Source organism: Panthera uncia (assembly GCF_023721935.1).
Source record: "Panthera uncia isolate 11264 chromosome E2 unlocalized genomic scaffold, Puncia_PCG_1.0 HiC_scaffold_19, whole genome shotgun sequence".
Taxonomy (NCBI): Eukaryota; Metazoa; Chordata; class Mammalia; order Carnivora; family Felidae; genus Panthera; species Panthera uncia.
In genome coordinates this window covers 5,926,713-5,942,407 of record NW_026057588.1, presented here as the reverse complement: position 1 = coordinate 5,942,407, position 15,695 = coordinate 5,926,713, and the positions used below count along the sequence as shown (strand labels likewise).

General features: G+C 41.9%; 1 protein-coding gene across 3 annotated transcripts; it reads left to right on the top strand.

The window, feature by feature from the left end:
- Positions 1 to 15,031, top strand: ZNF350 (zinc finger protein 350). 3 transcript variants are annotated; one of them, XM_049621416.1, is made up of 5 exons: positions 6 to 164; positions 6,275 to 6,432; positions 6,812 to 6,938; positions 8,244 to 8,339; positions 12,376 to 15,031. In XM_049621416.1, the coding sequence occupies exons 2-5, from the start codon at positions 6,418 to 6,420 to the stop codon at positions 13,734 to 13,736; spliced, it is 1,599 nt and encodes a 532-aa protein (XP_049477373.1). In that variant the 5' UTR covers positions 6 to 164; positions 6,275 to 6,417; the 3' UTR covers positions 13,737 to 15,031. The 3 variants fall into 3 exon arrangements, with proteins under 3 accessions (XP_049477375.1, XP_049477373.1, XP_049477374.1); XM_049621417.1 differs by lacking the exon at positions 6 to 164 and adding an exon at positions 171 to 299; XM_049621418.1 differs by lacking the exon at positions 6,812 to 6,938 and having other exon boundaries at positions 1 to 164.
- Positions 15,032 to 15,695: the final 664 nt, after the last annotated feature.

Below are 15,695 nucleotides of genomic sequence, written 5' to 3'. Positions count from 1 at the left end.
ATACTGCTCCCGGAAATACCGGCCAACTGTTCGCCTTTCTTCGACGTCTTAGGGTCCTCCTCGGCCGCCATAGGCTGTCGAAAACTTGGAGCGACGGTTCCAGGAATAGCAGCAGTTCGCGGAAGTGTTACCTTTAGGTCTCCTTGTTTCCTGGAGAAAACCAGGTCGGTGTGTGCTTTTGTCCCTTGAAGGTTTTCGGTTTGTCCCATAGGAGGTTTGTTTCTCATGGGATGACGTGGTGTCCACATCGTGGAAGTGGAGTAGGGTGGACCTGTGGAATTACTGGCTCAAAAGTGGAAGTATTTGAGGGGAACCACGTGGGAGTCTGTGACGCCTGTGTCTGTAGTTGGGGTACTTTTGGGGCCATTAAGACGTTAAGGGTCTGTAGAGATCACGACCGTGTCCGCGCTGTAGAGCGTATGGAGTCCTGCAGCAGGCGGGGCACATCATTTACGATGATCGAAGTGTCTGGTTCCGGAGGGGGGGGGGTATTTAATCTGGGGCTCAGTGATGTTGGGGCTCCGGTGGGTGCTCATGACATCGGGGTGTCTCGCCCGGTTTTCGGATTAATAAGGGCGTGTGAGATCGGTGTCTGGTACAGAGACATTTGTCAGGGCTGCAGCTTGGGACGCCAAGGACCCGGGGCTGGAGTTTGGGTTGAAGTTCTTAGCCGGGCTGCTGGGACAGAAGACTGCAGAGCGCAGGAGGGTAGTTCCAAACCCTCTGTGGTTTGTTTGTTTTGTTTTGTTGTAAAGCCTTTTGTCCAGGGGTTGACTTATTGCAGACCGAGGGGCTAAATCGCCACCGCCGTCTGTTAGTCGTCGTCTATGGCTGTTTTCCCGGGGCAGAGGAAGAATGGAGTCCTTGCGACAGAGATCTTAAGTTGAAAATGTGTAATATCTATCCGTTTGCAGAAAAATGTTTGCCAGCGCCCGCACTCACCTCTTAATACATAGCAGCGGGCAACACTGTTGCTTACTTGCCTGCCCTACGTTCACACTTTGTTCTTTGCCAACAGAATGCCCGTTTTGCTTAGGATCCACCCCTCTTGCAGGGTGATCCACATGTCGGTTTATTACTAAGTACCGGTTGGTGTTAGTCAGCCGTGGTGGTCCCAGTTCCGATTGCTAATGACTGAATTTCTGTGAAATGAGCTTCGTATGTGGTGCGGTTGCAGCCAGCTATCTGTGAAAATCTGCTTACTGGTTTCTGGGGGAGCATTTTCTCTTTTATGTTAGTAATTCTTTGAATCTCTTTTTCTATGTCCATGATGATGTTGTCTGAGTATAATCTTAATTTTCATTCCGGTTTCCAATGTTTATAATTTATTATAATTTATATTATTTTGAGCAAGGCCTCAAAAATGAAGGAAATATAAATGAAAATACAATTTATTTATTTAAAAATGTTTAAAAATGTTTATTTTTGAGAGAGACAGAGACAGAGAGCAGGGAAGGGACAGAGAGAGAGGGAGACACAGGATCCAAAGCAGGCTCTAGGTTCTGAGCTGTCAGCACAGAGCCCTCCGCAGGACTCCCCAGTTTGAACTCACCAGCCGGGAGATCATGAGGTGATCCGAGGTCGGTCGCTTAATTGACTGAGCCACCCAGGCACCCCAGGTCCATTTTTGTTGTATACGTTTCAAGGCTATGTTGTTACGTGCATAGAAATTCAAATTTTTATAATGTGGTGGATTGGACCTCTTAACTAGTGAGTGTTGTTTCTCTTTTTCTTTAGTAATTTTTGGGCTTTCTGGTCCATTTTGTCTGAGAATATAGTTAAACCAGATTATGCTTACTCTTTTCGTGGTATACTTTTTTCCTAATCTTTTATTCTGGAGCTTTCCATGTCATTGTTTCAGACATGTAACCTATACTAGCATGTTATTAGGTTTTAAATTTTAATCCAGTGGGACAATTTTGAGGCATTTGTGTTTAATGTAATTAACTGGAATCCTGGTTATCCTTAATATAATTCTTAGTATGTTTGGTTTAAAAACAGTCATCCAAGTGCATTGTAGTTACCCCACTTATTCTCAGTTTCTTACTCTTTTTTGCCTTGTTTTGGATGAGTTTCATGCCATTATATTTTCCCATTCTGTCAGCATGAAAATTATGAACATCAAGACAATTACTGGTTTTTGTCAGGACACTGGACATTATCTGTACGGCATGGAACCTTCCTTTGTCAATTATGTTAATTGTTCTCATGTTAATTAGTTCTTTTACACTCTTCTCCAGCGATGCAGGAATCTTAGAACACTTCGACTTCATTTACCACTTTTCAATTTATTTTTATTTTTAATTTTTAATTTTTTTAGAGAGAATGAACTGGGAAGGGCCAGAGGAAGAGGGAACGAGAGAATCCCAAGCAGGCTCCACACCCAGCCCAGACCCCAAGTCTGAGCCACTCAAGTGCCCCACCACTTTCCAATTTATTTACAATGTTCTGTACTTTTGTTTCTTATGTATTTAAAACCTCCTAAGATATTACCATTATTGCTTATAAAACCATGCTTCTGATTTTCCCAGTACTTTGGTTTTTAAACTGAAGTGCCTGTACTCACAGGCTGTACAAAAAGCTCTGAAGATATACTTGAGCACATGTGGTTTAAAGGAAAACAGTGCCCTGATCCTCTTCTGTGTGGTCTGTTGTGTGCAAGTGATCTGCCTGATTCCCCTTCTCCTGAGGCATGTGTTGGGTGGATCTCATTTTCCTCGTCTCATGTCAGACTCCCCCCCCGCCCCTTACACATCACACGATGAAGGAAAACCTTCGCCACATTCAGAACCTCAGGCTTTACTGAAGAATAAATCTTCTGGGGTATTAAATAAAGGGACACTGAGTAGAGGTGCCTGGGTGGCTCAGTTGATTAAGCGTCCAACTCTTGATCTCGGTTCAGGTCATGATCTCATGGTTTGTGAGTTCTAGCCCTGCATTGGGCTTCTGTGCTGTGTGGAGCATGCTTGGGATTCTATCTCTCCCTCTCTCTGCCTCTCCCCTGCTTGTGCTTTCCTTCTTTCTCAAAGTAAATAAACTTAAAAAAAAAAAAAAAGGGACACTTAGCAATACTACAGGTATTTGTTAAGGTGAGTGCCCAGGAGTAGTGACAGCATCTGGGCCCAGAGGAAGTGCACCACTCAGACTATGTCATCGCCTCAACCCACAAGTCCTGATGCCCCAGGAGTAAAAGGATCATGTGAAGGAGAAAAAAGTTACGGATATGGTGTCAGTTTTTATGGGATACACCTGACTGAAGATTGAGATTTTTTTTTTTTTAATTTATTTTCAAGATAGTTAACATACAGTGTAGTCTTGGATTCAGGAGTAGAATTTAGTGATTCATCTCTTACATATAACACCCAGTGCTCATCCTGAAAAGTGCCCTCTTAATGCCCATCACCCATTTACCCCATCCCCTCACCTACCTCCTCTCCAGCAATCCTCATTTTGTTCTCTGTATTTAGAGTCTCTCTCTCTCTCTTTTTTTTTCTAAATCACACTTCTCTTTAATAATGCTTCAAAGTAGAATTTTGGCTTCTTTTCTTTCTTTCTTTTCCCTTCCCTTCCGTCCCATCCCCTCCCCTCCCCTTCCCTCCCATCCCTTCCCATCTCCTCCCCTCCCTTTCCCTTCTTTCCACCCAAGTTAATTAGCATATAGTGCATTAATGATTTCAGGAGTAGAATCCTGTGATTCATCCCCTACATATAACACCCAGTGCTCATCCCAACAAGTGTCTTCTTTAATGCCCCTTTGCCCATTTAGCCCATCCCCCACCACAACCCCTCCGGCAATCCTCAGTTTGTTCTCTATATTTAGGAGTCTCATATGTTTTGTCCCTTTCCCTGTTTTTTTTAGCTTTAATTTTTTTCACCCCCTCCCTGTTTTTATATTATTTTTGCTTCCCTTCCCTTATGTTCATCTGTTTTATACCTTAAAGTCCACATATGAGTGAAGTCATATGATATGTCTTTCTCTGACTGACTTACATTGCTTAGCATAATACACTCTAGTTCCATCCACATTGTTGCAAATGGCAAGATTTCATTCTTTTTGATTGTCGATTAATACTCCATTGTGTGTATATATATATATATATATATATATATATATATATCATATCTTAATCCATTCATCAGTTGATGGGACATTTGGGGTCTTTCCATATTGGGCTATTGTCGATAGCACGGCTATAAACATTGGAGTGCATGTGACCCTATGAATCAGTAATCCTGTATCCTTTTTATAATTACCTAATAGTGCAATTGCTGGGTTGTAGGGTAGTTCTATTTTCAATTTTTGGAGGAATTTCTATACTGTTTTCCAGAGTGGCTGCACAAGTTTGCATTACCACCTAGCATTGCAAGAAGGTTCCTCTTTTTTCACAGCCTCACCAAGATCTGTGGTTGCCTGAGTTGTTAATTTTAGCAAGTCATACTGGTGTGAGGTGGTATCTCATTGTAGTTTTGATTTGTGTTTCCCTGATGATGAGTGATGAGCATTTTTTTATGTGTCTTTTTTGGAGAAGTGTCTATTCATGTCTTTTGCCCATTTCTTCACTGGATTATTTGTTTTTTGGGTGTTGAATTTGATAAGCTCTTTATAGATTTTGGATACCCTTTATCTGATATGTCATTTGCAAATATCTTCTCTCATTCCATTGGCTGCCTTTTAATTTTGCTGATTGTTTCCTTTTCCATGCAGAAGCTTTTTCATCTTGGTGAGATCCCAATGGTTTATTTTTGCTTTTGTTTCCCTTGCTTCCAGAGACATGTTGAGTAAGAAGTTGCTGTGGCCGAAGTCAAAGAGTTTTTGCCTGTTTTCTCCTCTAGAATTTTGATGGTTTCCCATCTTCTATTTAAGTCCTCTATCCATTTTGAGTTTATTTTTGTGTATGGTAAGAAAGTGGTCCAGGTTCATTCTTCTGCATGTTGCTGTCCATTTTTCCCAACACCATTTGCTGAAGAGACTATTCCATTGGATATTCTTTCCTACTTAGTCAAAGATTTGTTAGCCATACATTTGTGGGTCTATTTTGGGGTTCTCTATTCTATTCCATTGATCTAAGTGTCTGTTTTGTGCCAGTACCATACTGTTTTGATGATTACAGCTGTGTAATACAGGTTGAAATCCCTAATTGTGATGCCTCCAGCCTTGGTTTTCTTTTTTAGTATTGCTTTGGCTATTTGGGGTCATTTCTGGTTCCATACAAATTTTAGGATTGTTGGTTCTACCTCTGTGAAGAATACTGGTGTTATTTCGGTAGGGATTGCATTGAATATATAGATTGCTTTGAGTAGTATTGACATTTTAACAATATTTGTTCTTCCAATTCATGAACATGGAATGGTTTTGTGTGTGTGTGTGTGTGTGTGTGTGTGTGTCTTTTTCAATTTCTTTCATAAGCTTTCTATAGTTTTCAGTGTATAGATTTTTCAACTCTTTGGTTAGGTTCATTCCTAGATATTTTATGGGTTTTGGTGCGATTGTAAGTGGGATCGATTCCTTGATTTCTCTTTCTGTTGCTTCATTATTGGTGTATAGAAATGCAACCGATTTCTGTGCATTGATTCTATATCCTACAACTTTCCTGAATTCATGGATCAGTTCTGGCAGTTTTTTGGTGGAATCTTTTGGGTTTTCCATATAGAGTATCATACTGTCTGCGAAGAGTGAGAGTTTGACTTCCTCCTTGCCTATTTGGGTGCCTTTTATTTCTTTGTGTTGTCTGGTTGCTGAGGTTAGGACTTCCAATACTACGTTGAACATGGTGAGAGTGGACATCCCTGTCATGTTCTGTTTAAGAGTCTCTTATGGTTTGCCCCTTCTCTTCTGTTTTTATCATGATTTTCCTTCCCTTCCCCCATGTTCATCTGTTGAGTTTCTCAGATTCCACATATGAGTGAAATCATGTGATACCTGTTTTTCTCTGATGACGTATTTCACTTAGCATAATACCCTCTAGTTCCATCCACGTTGTTGCAAATGGCAAGATTTAATTCTTTTTGATTGCCAAGTAATGTTCCATTGTATATATATATATACCACATCTTCTTTATCCATTCGTTAGTGGGACATTTGGGCTCTTTCCATACTTTGGCTATTGTTGATAGCACTACTATGAACACTGGGGTGCATGTGCCCCCTCGAGCCAGCGTTTTTGTGTCCTTTGGGTAAATACCTAGTAGTAGGACAAGCCCCATTTTAACAACATGTTCATGTTTTCATTCTGCTTTTTTTTTAAATCAAAATATATTTATTTTTTTTTTTCAGGAATAAAATTTAGTGATTCGTCATTTACATATAACACCCAGTGCTCATCCAGGACTGAGATTTCTGAAGAGAAGTTAAGAGTAGATCCAGAAGACACAAAGCAGAGCTTCCCCATTGCCAGCCATTTTCAGAGAGCAGAAAAAATGATCCAGGCACAGGTGACTTTTGGTTTATTTTATTCTTTCCTTTGTTCCCTAATGGTGTTGTAGAGACCTATAAAAAATCAGTTCCATTAATCTGAAAAGTATGCATACATATATCTTTTGTCTGTCATCTCCATATGGATGGTGTTTCTAGGTTAACAGGATTGAACTTCTACATGTTATAGGAACTTCTCATTGGAAGAATGGATGGATGACTGAGTGCACAATTACAGAATATTTAATTAGGTATTTGCTTCGTCTACATTGTACCAAAATAAAAGCACCACTACATGTCTAGATAAAACCTATAGAGTGGAAATAGGCAGAAAAATTTTAACATTTCTTCCATACCATCAAAAGGACATCACTTCATTAGAGAGCACTGTTATTACAGGAATCCCTGACGTTTGATGATGTGGCTGTGAACTTCACATGGGAGGAGTGGCAGCTCCTGGCCCCTGCTCAGAAGAACCTGTACCGGGATGTGATGTTGGAGAACTATAGGAACCTGGTGTCATTGGGTGAGGACAGCTCCCCTGTGTCACTCAGAGGGTCCCCATCAGTGGCCTTTCCTTTCTCGGCTTCTTAAAGCTCTGGAGTATGTATGCTGCTCTGAAATTAGATTCTCAGTCCCCTCCCTGGCTCCAGAGACATGGGTATGTTCTCCCGTCACCTAAGTGCACAACCTTTACTTTGTACAAATGTATGGTATTGTGATATATATATATTTATGTATATACATGTATGCTTTTGTATACATATATACATATGTACATGTATATTTTAACATATATACATACATATGGATATGTATGTATATGTACATATATGTATATCTTTTTGGCCTTCATCTCCAATTTTGGCACAGAGCTCCTGCAACAGTTGTGATTTCCTAGGTTATAAGAAGATAAATGTAAAATGGGTGTCTTTTGTTATTTATGTAACAAGACCCTTTCAACCATATTTGGATTTATGTTGATGAGGTGATTTTGGAAAGCCACTATATGACCTAAGGATGGAGTCTGGTTGCCAGGGGAACCAACCACGATTAGAGGGTTGCAACTTTCAGTTCCACCTCACCTCTGGAGAGGAGAGAACAGCTGGAGTTTGAATCAGTCACCAAAGGCTAATGATTTAATTTACTTAATCATGCCTACTTAATGAAGCCTCCATAAAAACCCACAAGAACAGGTTTAGAGACCTCTTGAAATGGTGAACACACGGAGGCGCAGGGAATGTGGGATGCCGAGACACAGCCTGGAAGCTCCACACCCCTTCCCACATACCTTGTACTGTGTATCTCTTTCACTGGGCTATGTCTGAGTTATATCTGTTTATAATAAACCAGTAACGTAATAAGTAAATTGTTCTACTAAGTTCCGTGGGTTGCCCCAGCAAATTAATTGAACCTGAAAAAGGGGGTCATGGGAACCTCCAGTCCATATTTAGTCTATCAGAAGCTCAAGAAACAACTTGGACTTGTGATTGGCGTCTGAAGTGGAGGAGGTGTGCAGTCTTGTGGTAGTGAACCCCTAACCTGTGGGATCGGAAGCCGTCACCAGGTGGAGATTGTCAGAACTGATCTAAGTTGTCGGACACCCAGTCGGTGTCCTTTGGTGTCACAGAATTCCTTGATGTGTGAAAACCCCATGGATCAGGTGTCTGAAGTCAAGTACTTAGTAGAGAATCAACGGGAGAGGAGACATGTAGGGCAGTATGTTTTTCTTTTGTAATGTGAAAATTGTTTTGTTGTCAACTGTAACATTTCTGTGGTCTTCAGAGACCCCAAGCCCAATGCTTAGTCTTCTGTCATTTCCCATGAACAGGTTTTTACCCCAGGAAACCAGATGTGCTCACCAAGTTGGCTCAAGGAAAACCAACAGGGACAGTGGAAGATGACATCCCCTTTCGAACCTGTTCAGGTGAGTCAGAGAACCAGGAGGGGGCTAGGCTGTGGAAATCATATTCTAGTTGGCCAGATAAGAGTCACAGCTGTGAGAGGGTTTGAGGATAGGTAGGCAGTGCCTCCATGCATCTCTCTCCCAACGTGCGACCTCTTTTTTTTTGTAGGAGTTTAGAGAAAAATATACTCTTTGCCTATTCTGGGATCTATTCATTTTTATCTACATGTTAATATTTTGCTTATTTGCATAGTTTTCTTCTTCCTAAGATTCTCTGATCTTTCCCTTCCTCTTCATTCCCTTTGACCTCCCTTGCTATAAAATTCCATTGTCCAAAGGCCTCTCTCCAAAGAGAACACTTTGAATTCCTGTCTTCTGACTACTGCACCCCTCTGTCCCATTGGTAGTGTTGATTTTCCTTCCTAACCTCCACCCCAGCCAGGATGCTGGGTCCCCAAAGTCTTCACTGTGCCCTTGTCCTCACTCTGAAGTTCTCCCAAGGTTCTGTTTTCCATCTTCTCATCTGGTCTCCTAGCCCTTCACACTTTTCTGCATTCTAATAAGCTAAGTTTCTTCTGTTCACTTAAGAAAATTCCCAAACTGACATCTCCTCAATGTGATCCACCAGACTTTAGGTCTGTATAATTCACTCATCCCCGTGGCAACTCTCCTGAGTTCCCAGTTACTGCAAGGAACTCACCTCCTCTCTCCTCCCAGAAAGCCCCTGTAAGTTTAGGTTCTTCTTTACTCCCGTGCATCTCACATCCTGGCCGTCCAGGCATGACCTCAGATATTCCCTACCTGCAGAGTGCTCTTCTTTATTTTTTATTTATTTTTTATTTTTTTTAATGTTTATTTATTTTTGAGACAGAGAGAGACCGAGCATGAACAGGGGAGGGTCAGAGAGAGGGAGACACAGAATCTGAAACAGGCTCCAGGCTCTGAGCTGTCAGCACAGAGCCCAACGCGGGGCTTGAACTCACGGACCGCAAGATCATGACCTGAGCCGAAGTCGGCGGCTTAACCGACTGAGCCACCCAGGTGCCCCCAGAGTGCTCTTCTTTAAAGGAGTCAGTTGTTCATGAATTTTAACTAAAAAGATTTTTTTTTTTTAATTTTTTTAATGTTTATTTATTTTTGAGACAGGGAGAGACAGCATGAATGGTGGAGGGTCAGAGAGAGAGGGAGACACAGAATCCGAAACAGGCTCCAGGCTCTGAGCTGTCAGCACAGAGCCCGACGCGGGGCTCGAACTCAGGGACCACGAGATCATGACCTGAGCCGAAGTGGGACGCTTAACCGACTGAGCCACCCAGGCGCCCCTAAAAAGATATTTTAACATCCTTCACTCTCTGCAGATCTTACCTCATGCCTACTTTAATTCCTTTGTGTATTTACTAATTTTGAACTTTCTTCTTGTTCATTATAGATGTGACACTGCTGTGTTCATTTCCCTAAAACTTGTATTTTTTCCATTGGATTTGATGACATTGAATCCCAGTTAACTACGTTACCTGTCATGTGACATGAAATTCCTCTTTCTGTGATATCTATGATGTGTCATCTCACTTACACAAAGGCAGAGTTTCATCATCTCTCCTACACTCTCCCCACTGTGTTCCATACATGTGGCTGCTTCCTTCATTCATTCCTTTAAAAATTAGTTTCTGGTAGCTTAGCAGTGTATACTTGAGGGTAAGAGCAGTAAGAAAAACACAAGAGCTTTCGTTCTAAGAGAAGGAATAAAGAAAATAATCAAAATAAATAAATATGTCTAGGGAAGTGAAAAGTACTGTGATAAAAATTTAGTCATCGGGGTGAAAAGTACTGTGATAAAAATTTAGTTATCAGGGCACCTGGGTGGCTCAGTTGGTTAAGCATCTGATTTTGGCTTAGGTCATGATGTCATGGTTTGTGAATTTGAGCCCCACATCAGGCTCCACTCCTGTCAGGGCAGAGCGTGCTTCAGATCCTCTGTTCCCCTCCCTCTTTGCCCCCCACCTCAAATATAAGTAAGTAAACATTTAAAAATATGTAAACATTTAAATAGAAAAACTTAGTCACCATAATGGGACAGTAGGGTCTTGGTCTCCTTTTTAGGAATGGAGCGCCCCTCTGATAAGGTGCCTTAGAGCCGAGAGGTGAGGGAAGTTAACAGGTTGCTGGGTTGGGAGTGTTCCAAGTAGAGACCATAGCAAGTTCATTTTTTTTTTAAGTTTATTTATTTATTTTGAGAGAGAGAGAGAGAGAGAGAGGTCAAGCTGGGGAGGGGCAGAGAGGGAGAGGGAAAGAGAATCCCAAGTAGGCTCCACGCTGTCAGCACAGAGCTCACAAATGGTGAGGTCATGACGTGAGCCAAAATCAAGAGTCAAATGCTTAACTGGCTGAGCCACCCAGGCGCCCGAGAGCATAGCAAGTGACATGTAATAATTATGTTTTCAAAGAATCCCTCTGCTGTGTATATAGTAGACAGTAGCAGGCAAGGGTGTAAGCAGGAAAGCCATATAGGAGGCTGCCGTACAACATGACAGGTTGGTTGTCCTCAGAATGGGTGGAAGGGACGTGTTGGTCATGATCTGGATACGGTCATTACAGAGGGCAGATGAGATCTGACATTTAAGTAAATATGGGCTATAAGAGGAAGGAATGAATGGAGGTTGAAGGTAAGACTCTGGGGGTGGAAATGGCTATAAGGAACGTTAAAACAGCATAATTGAAGAATGAGTGCTTGGTCTTGGCTGTGATTTGAGGAATAGGAAATCCTTAAGGTACATTTGAGCAAGTAGATGAGGGATGTGAGCAGCCCCCTGGGTAAGGAATGTTCCAAAGTAAACCTGGACAGTTCAAAGGCCCGAGGCAGGAGTGTGATCTGAAGAATTTAGGAAGAGTGGACAGAGCAAGACTGGAGAGAAGGTCACTGGGGTAGTGACAGGGGGTTGGGGTAGCAGGTCACATAAGGCCTTTTAAGGACATGTTAAGACCTTGATTTTATTCCTCATGAGATGAGAAAACGTTAGGGAGTTTCAAGTAGAGGAGGCTTGACATGATGTAATTTATGTTTGAAAGGATCACTTTGGCTATTGTACAGGAGACAGGACTCGGCAGGGGAGGAATAGGAAAGCCAAGTAGGAGGCTGCTGCTGTAAAATGAGAAAGAAATTGGCCTCCACGAGGGTGGAGGGCATTGGTGTTGGTTCAGTTCTGGTTATGATTCTAAAGAGGGCAGGTGGGATTGATCAATGAGGTAGGTACTGTGTGTGAGCAAGACAGACAGATGACAGGAGGCGCTGAGGAGTTCTGTCCTGGTTAAAGGGAAGACTGGAGTTGTCATTCACTGTGATGGAGGTGCTGTGTGGAGGAGGAGATTTGGGATGGGAAATCAGGAGTTCCCTTTTGGAATTTGTAGGTTACATGTGCTTGGAACCCATTATTATTGCTCCCCAAGGCCAACCACGGCAATGAATCCTATAGGGAGGCCCGTTTTCCAAGTGTAACCTGATTTCCTGCACCTCTCTCCATCTCCAATGTTCCTTCCCACCCGTTTCACAACCTGCAGCTGTTTTCCTTGTGTCCTTCTTTGCTCTTTAAGTGGTTTTACCAAATGGCAATGTAGGCTCCCTGAACATGATGACTCTGTGTGTGTGTGTCCCCAACATGAGCACATGCCCCGTGCACTGTAGTCATCAGTAAGGATTTGTGAAGTGAAGGAGTCTCTTACCAGTTTGGATGAGGCGACCCTCCAACCTGTGGTCTGCTGCTCACAGTAAATTGTGTGTATTTCAAAGTCTCTGCATGTTTTGTGAGGCCTCCTTTAGAAAGGAGGCAAATCTGTATTTATTCATTGCAAATGATCTAACCTTGTTTTTACGCTACTTTTATCCTTTGGGTTATTTATATTATCGTTTTATCCGATGTGCGAGGAACATTAAAATGTATTTTTATTGATCCTAATTTCATAGGGTCATCACTAAATAGACACCTTACATCAAGAGAGTTTTTCGGTGATCTTTCTTCCAAATCAAGATGATGAATGAATTCATTGTTCTTTTCTTTCCTAGAAATCTGGAAACTTGATGACTATTTACCGGAGCACTTAAAAAATGAAATAATGGAGAATAGCCTAGAACAATGGCATAAACATAACGCATTTGAAAATACTGTTCATCAGAGCACAGCTCATTCCGTGTTAAGACAAAATCATGATATATGTGACTTACATGGAAAAACTATGAAACCAAAGTTAACTTTACGTAACCAGAACAGAAGCAATGAAATAAAGAACCCTGCAGATCCTAGTGGAGATGGAAAATCCTTTCTCCACACTAATAATGAACACTTTCATACTAAAATTAAATCCCCTGAAAGCAAGAAACTCATCATTACTAAGTCCCAATTCAGCAAGCATCAGAAAACACAAAAAACAGAGAAGCCTCATGTATGCAGTGAATGTGGGAAAGCCTTCAAGAGGAAGTCCTGCCTCACTGATCATCAGATCATTCATACAGGAGAGAAACCCCACAGATGTTGTCTCTGTGGGAAAGCGTTCAACAGAAAGTTCATGCTCACTGAACACCAGAAAATGCATACAGGAGAAAAACCTTATGAATGCAATGAATGTGGCAAAGCCTTCCTCAAGAAATCACGGCTCAAAATACATCAGAGAACACATACTGGAGAGAAACCATACATTTGCAGTGAATGTGGAAAAGGCTTTATCCAGAAGGGAAATCTCATTGTACATCAGCGTATCCATACAGGAGAGAAACCTTATATATGCAATGAATGTGGGAAAGGCTTCATCCAGAAGACCTGTCTCATAGCACATCAAAGACATCACACCGGAAAGAGTCCCTTTGTGTGCAGTGAATGTGGAAAATCCTGTTCCCAGAAGTCAGGTCTCATTAAACACCAAAAAATTCACACGGGAGAGAAACCTTTTGAATGCAGTGAGTGTGGGAAAGCCTTTACCACAAAGGAAAAGCTCATTGTCCATCAGAGAACTCACACAGGTGAGAGACCCTACGTCTGCAATGAGTGTGGAAAGGCTTTTGCCTACATGTCTTGCCTTGTTAAACATAAGAGAATACACACAAGAGAGATCTGTGGAGATTCAGTCAAAGTGGAAAATCCTCCCTCAGAGAGTCACAGCTTATCACAGACTAGTGGTGCTGTGCAGGAGAAAGGCCTTGTTAATACAGTGACTATGCAAGTGCCTTCTGTGGCTTGTCACACGCCATTAAACATCAGTGGACTCTTAGCAAATAGCAATGTGGTCATAGTGGGACAGCCTGTAGCCAGATGTGCACCCTTAGGAGATAACAGAGGGTTTGCACAGGACAGAAACCTTATGAATACAGTGAATGTGTTCGTGCCTTCTGTGGTCAATTATGTCTTATTTTATGTCACAGAAAACCAGTAGGAGGAAGCTTGGAGACATTCTACGTGGAGAAGGATTGAGCAAAAATTTCTAGATTGTATTATGGCTGAAAAGTATATACTGAGAGGAATTGTATAAAGGCTGAGGCTGGGAAAGCCTGATTTCCTCATCCTATTAAAAATATGCATTGATACAGAGGCATAATCTGATGTTAACCCAAACACATACACATCAGTTGCTCTATTGTATCTGTTAAAGGAATGGAGGAAGTCTGAGTTCAACTAAGTGGAGGAAATAAGTAGGTGAATTTTAAAAACATACAAGATAATTTGTATCTGGAATGCTGCTATGAATGAAAAATCAGGAAAGGGCTAATATTGGGTGGGTGGGATATGGGACATGTGTATATCAATTCAGTTTCCCCAGGCCAAGATGATTCATTGGAAACTGGGATGTCTGCCGTAAGCTCTTAAAGTTTATTTTATGCAGAGGCACTCATGAAACAGCAGCCTTAGACTGAGTCAGTTCATTAGTTTATGGAGTATTTGTCAAATACTCCTTTTGTACTGGGTCCTGTTCCAGAAGCTGAGGATACAGTAGTGACCAAAAGTAGAAAAAGCCCCTAGTTTCCTGGAGAGAGCACTGAGGTTGCTAGATTATCCTTAAGTGGTATGTTTACACACCAGCTAATCTAATAAGAGGATGTAAATATCCACACTAGGTGAAATAGTCTTGGTTGTTTGCTGTAAGAGGATACTGTAGCCTGGATGGCTTATAAAAAAAAATTATTAAAATGCAAAGTTTCTACATAACGAATGTTTCAAAACTTTCTGAGAAGTCTTGAATAAAAAATGAAGAAAACATTATTTCTGTTGTGGAAGCTGCAAAGTCGAAGATGAAGGCACTGACAGATTTGCTGCTTAAAGGTCTGCTTCCTGGCTCACAGGAGGCAGTCATCTCACTGTCCTCACATAAGGGAAGGGGAAGGGCGTTCGTGGGAGGTCTTACAGGGGCACTGATCTGATTCATGAGTGTTACATCCTTATGACCTAATCACCTCAAGGGCCCACTTCTTTATTTTTTTTAATGTTTATTCATTTTTGAGAGAGAAAGACAGAGTTATGAGCAGGGGAGGGGCAGAGAGAGAGGGTGTCACAGAACTCGAAGCAGGCTCCAGGCTCTAAACTGTCAGCACAGAGCCTGACGCGGGGCCCAAACTCACGAACCGTGAGATCATGACCTGAGTTGAAGTCGAACACTTAACCAACTGAGCCACCCAGGCATCCCATCAAGTGGCCACTTCTTAATACCATCATAGTTGGGATTAGGCTTCAATGTATGAATTTTGGCGGGGGGGGGGGGGACACAAGTAGTCCATAGAAGATAGAGAGTATGGTGGTCCCCTCTTATATGCTGAGGATACATTATAAGACCCCCAGTGGATGCCTGAAGCTAGAATAGTACTCAACCCTATACATAGTATGTTCTTTTTTTTTTTTTTTTTTTTTTAATGTTTATTTTTGGGAGAGAGAGACACACAGAGCGTGAGTGGAGAGGGGCAGAGAGAGAGAGGGAGACAGAATCAGAAGCAGGCTCCAGGCTCTGGACTGTCAGCACAGATTCTGACGCAGGGCTCGAACTCACAAACTGCGAGATCATGACCTGACCTGAAGTCGGACAATTAACGGACTGAGCCACCCAGGAGCCCCAATTTATTTTTTATTTTTTTAAAAAATGTTTATTTTTGAGAGAGTGAGTGCAAGCTGGGGAGGGGTAGAGAAATGAAGATAGAGGATCTGAAGCAGGCTCTGCACTGACTGCAGGGAGTCCAATGTGGGGCTTGAATTTATGAACCACAAGATCATGACCTGAGCCAAAGTCAGGTGCTCAACCAACTGGGCCACCCAGGTGCCCCCATAGTATGTTTTTTCTTATATGCAGACACCTGTGATAGTCTAATTTATGAATTACACACAGACATTAACATCAGTAATAGGACAC

Bases quoted from the DNA above. Each gene is read 5' to 3' on its own strand.
- ZNF350 (XM_049621416.1), top strand. The intron at 6,939-8,243 runs GTGAGGACAGCT...TCCCATGAACAG, and splicing joins TAGGAACCTGGTGTCATTGG to GTTTTTACCCCAGGAAACCA. The intron at 8,340-12,375 runs GTGAGTCAGAGA...TTTCTTTCCTAG, and splicing joins CCCCTTTCGAACCTGTTCAG to AAATCTGGAAACTTGATGAC.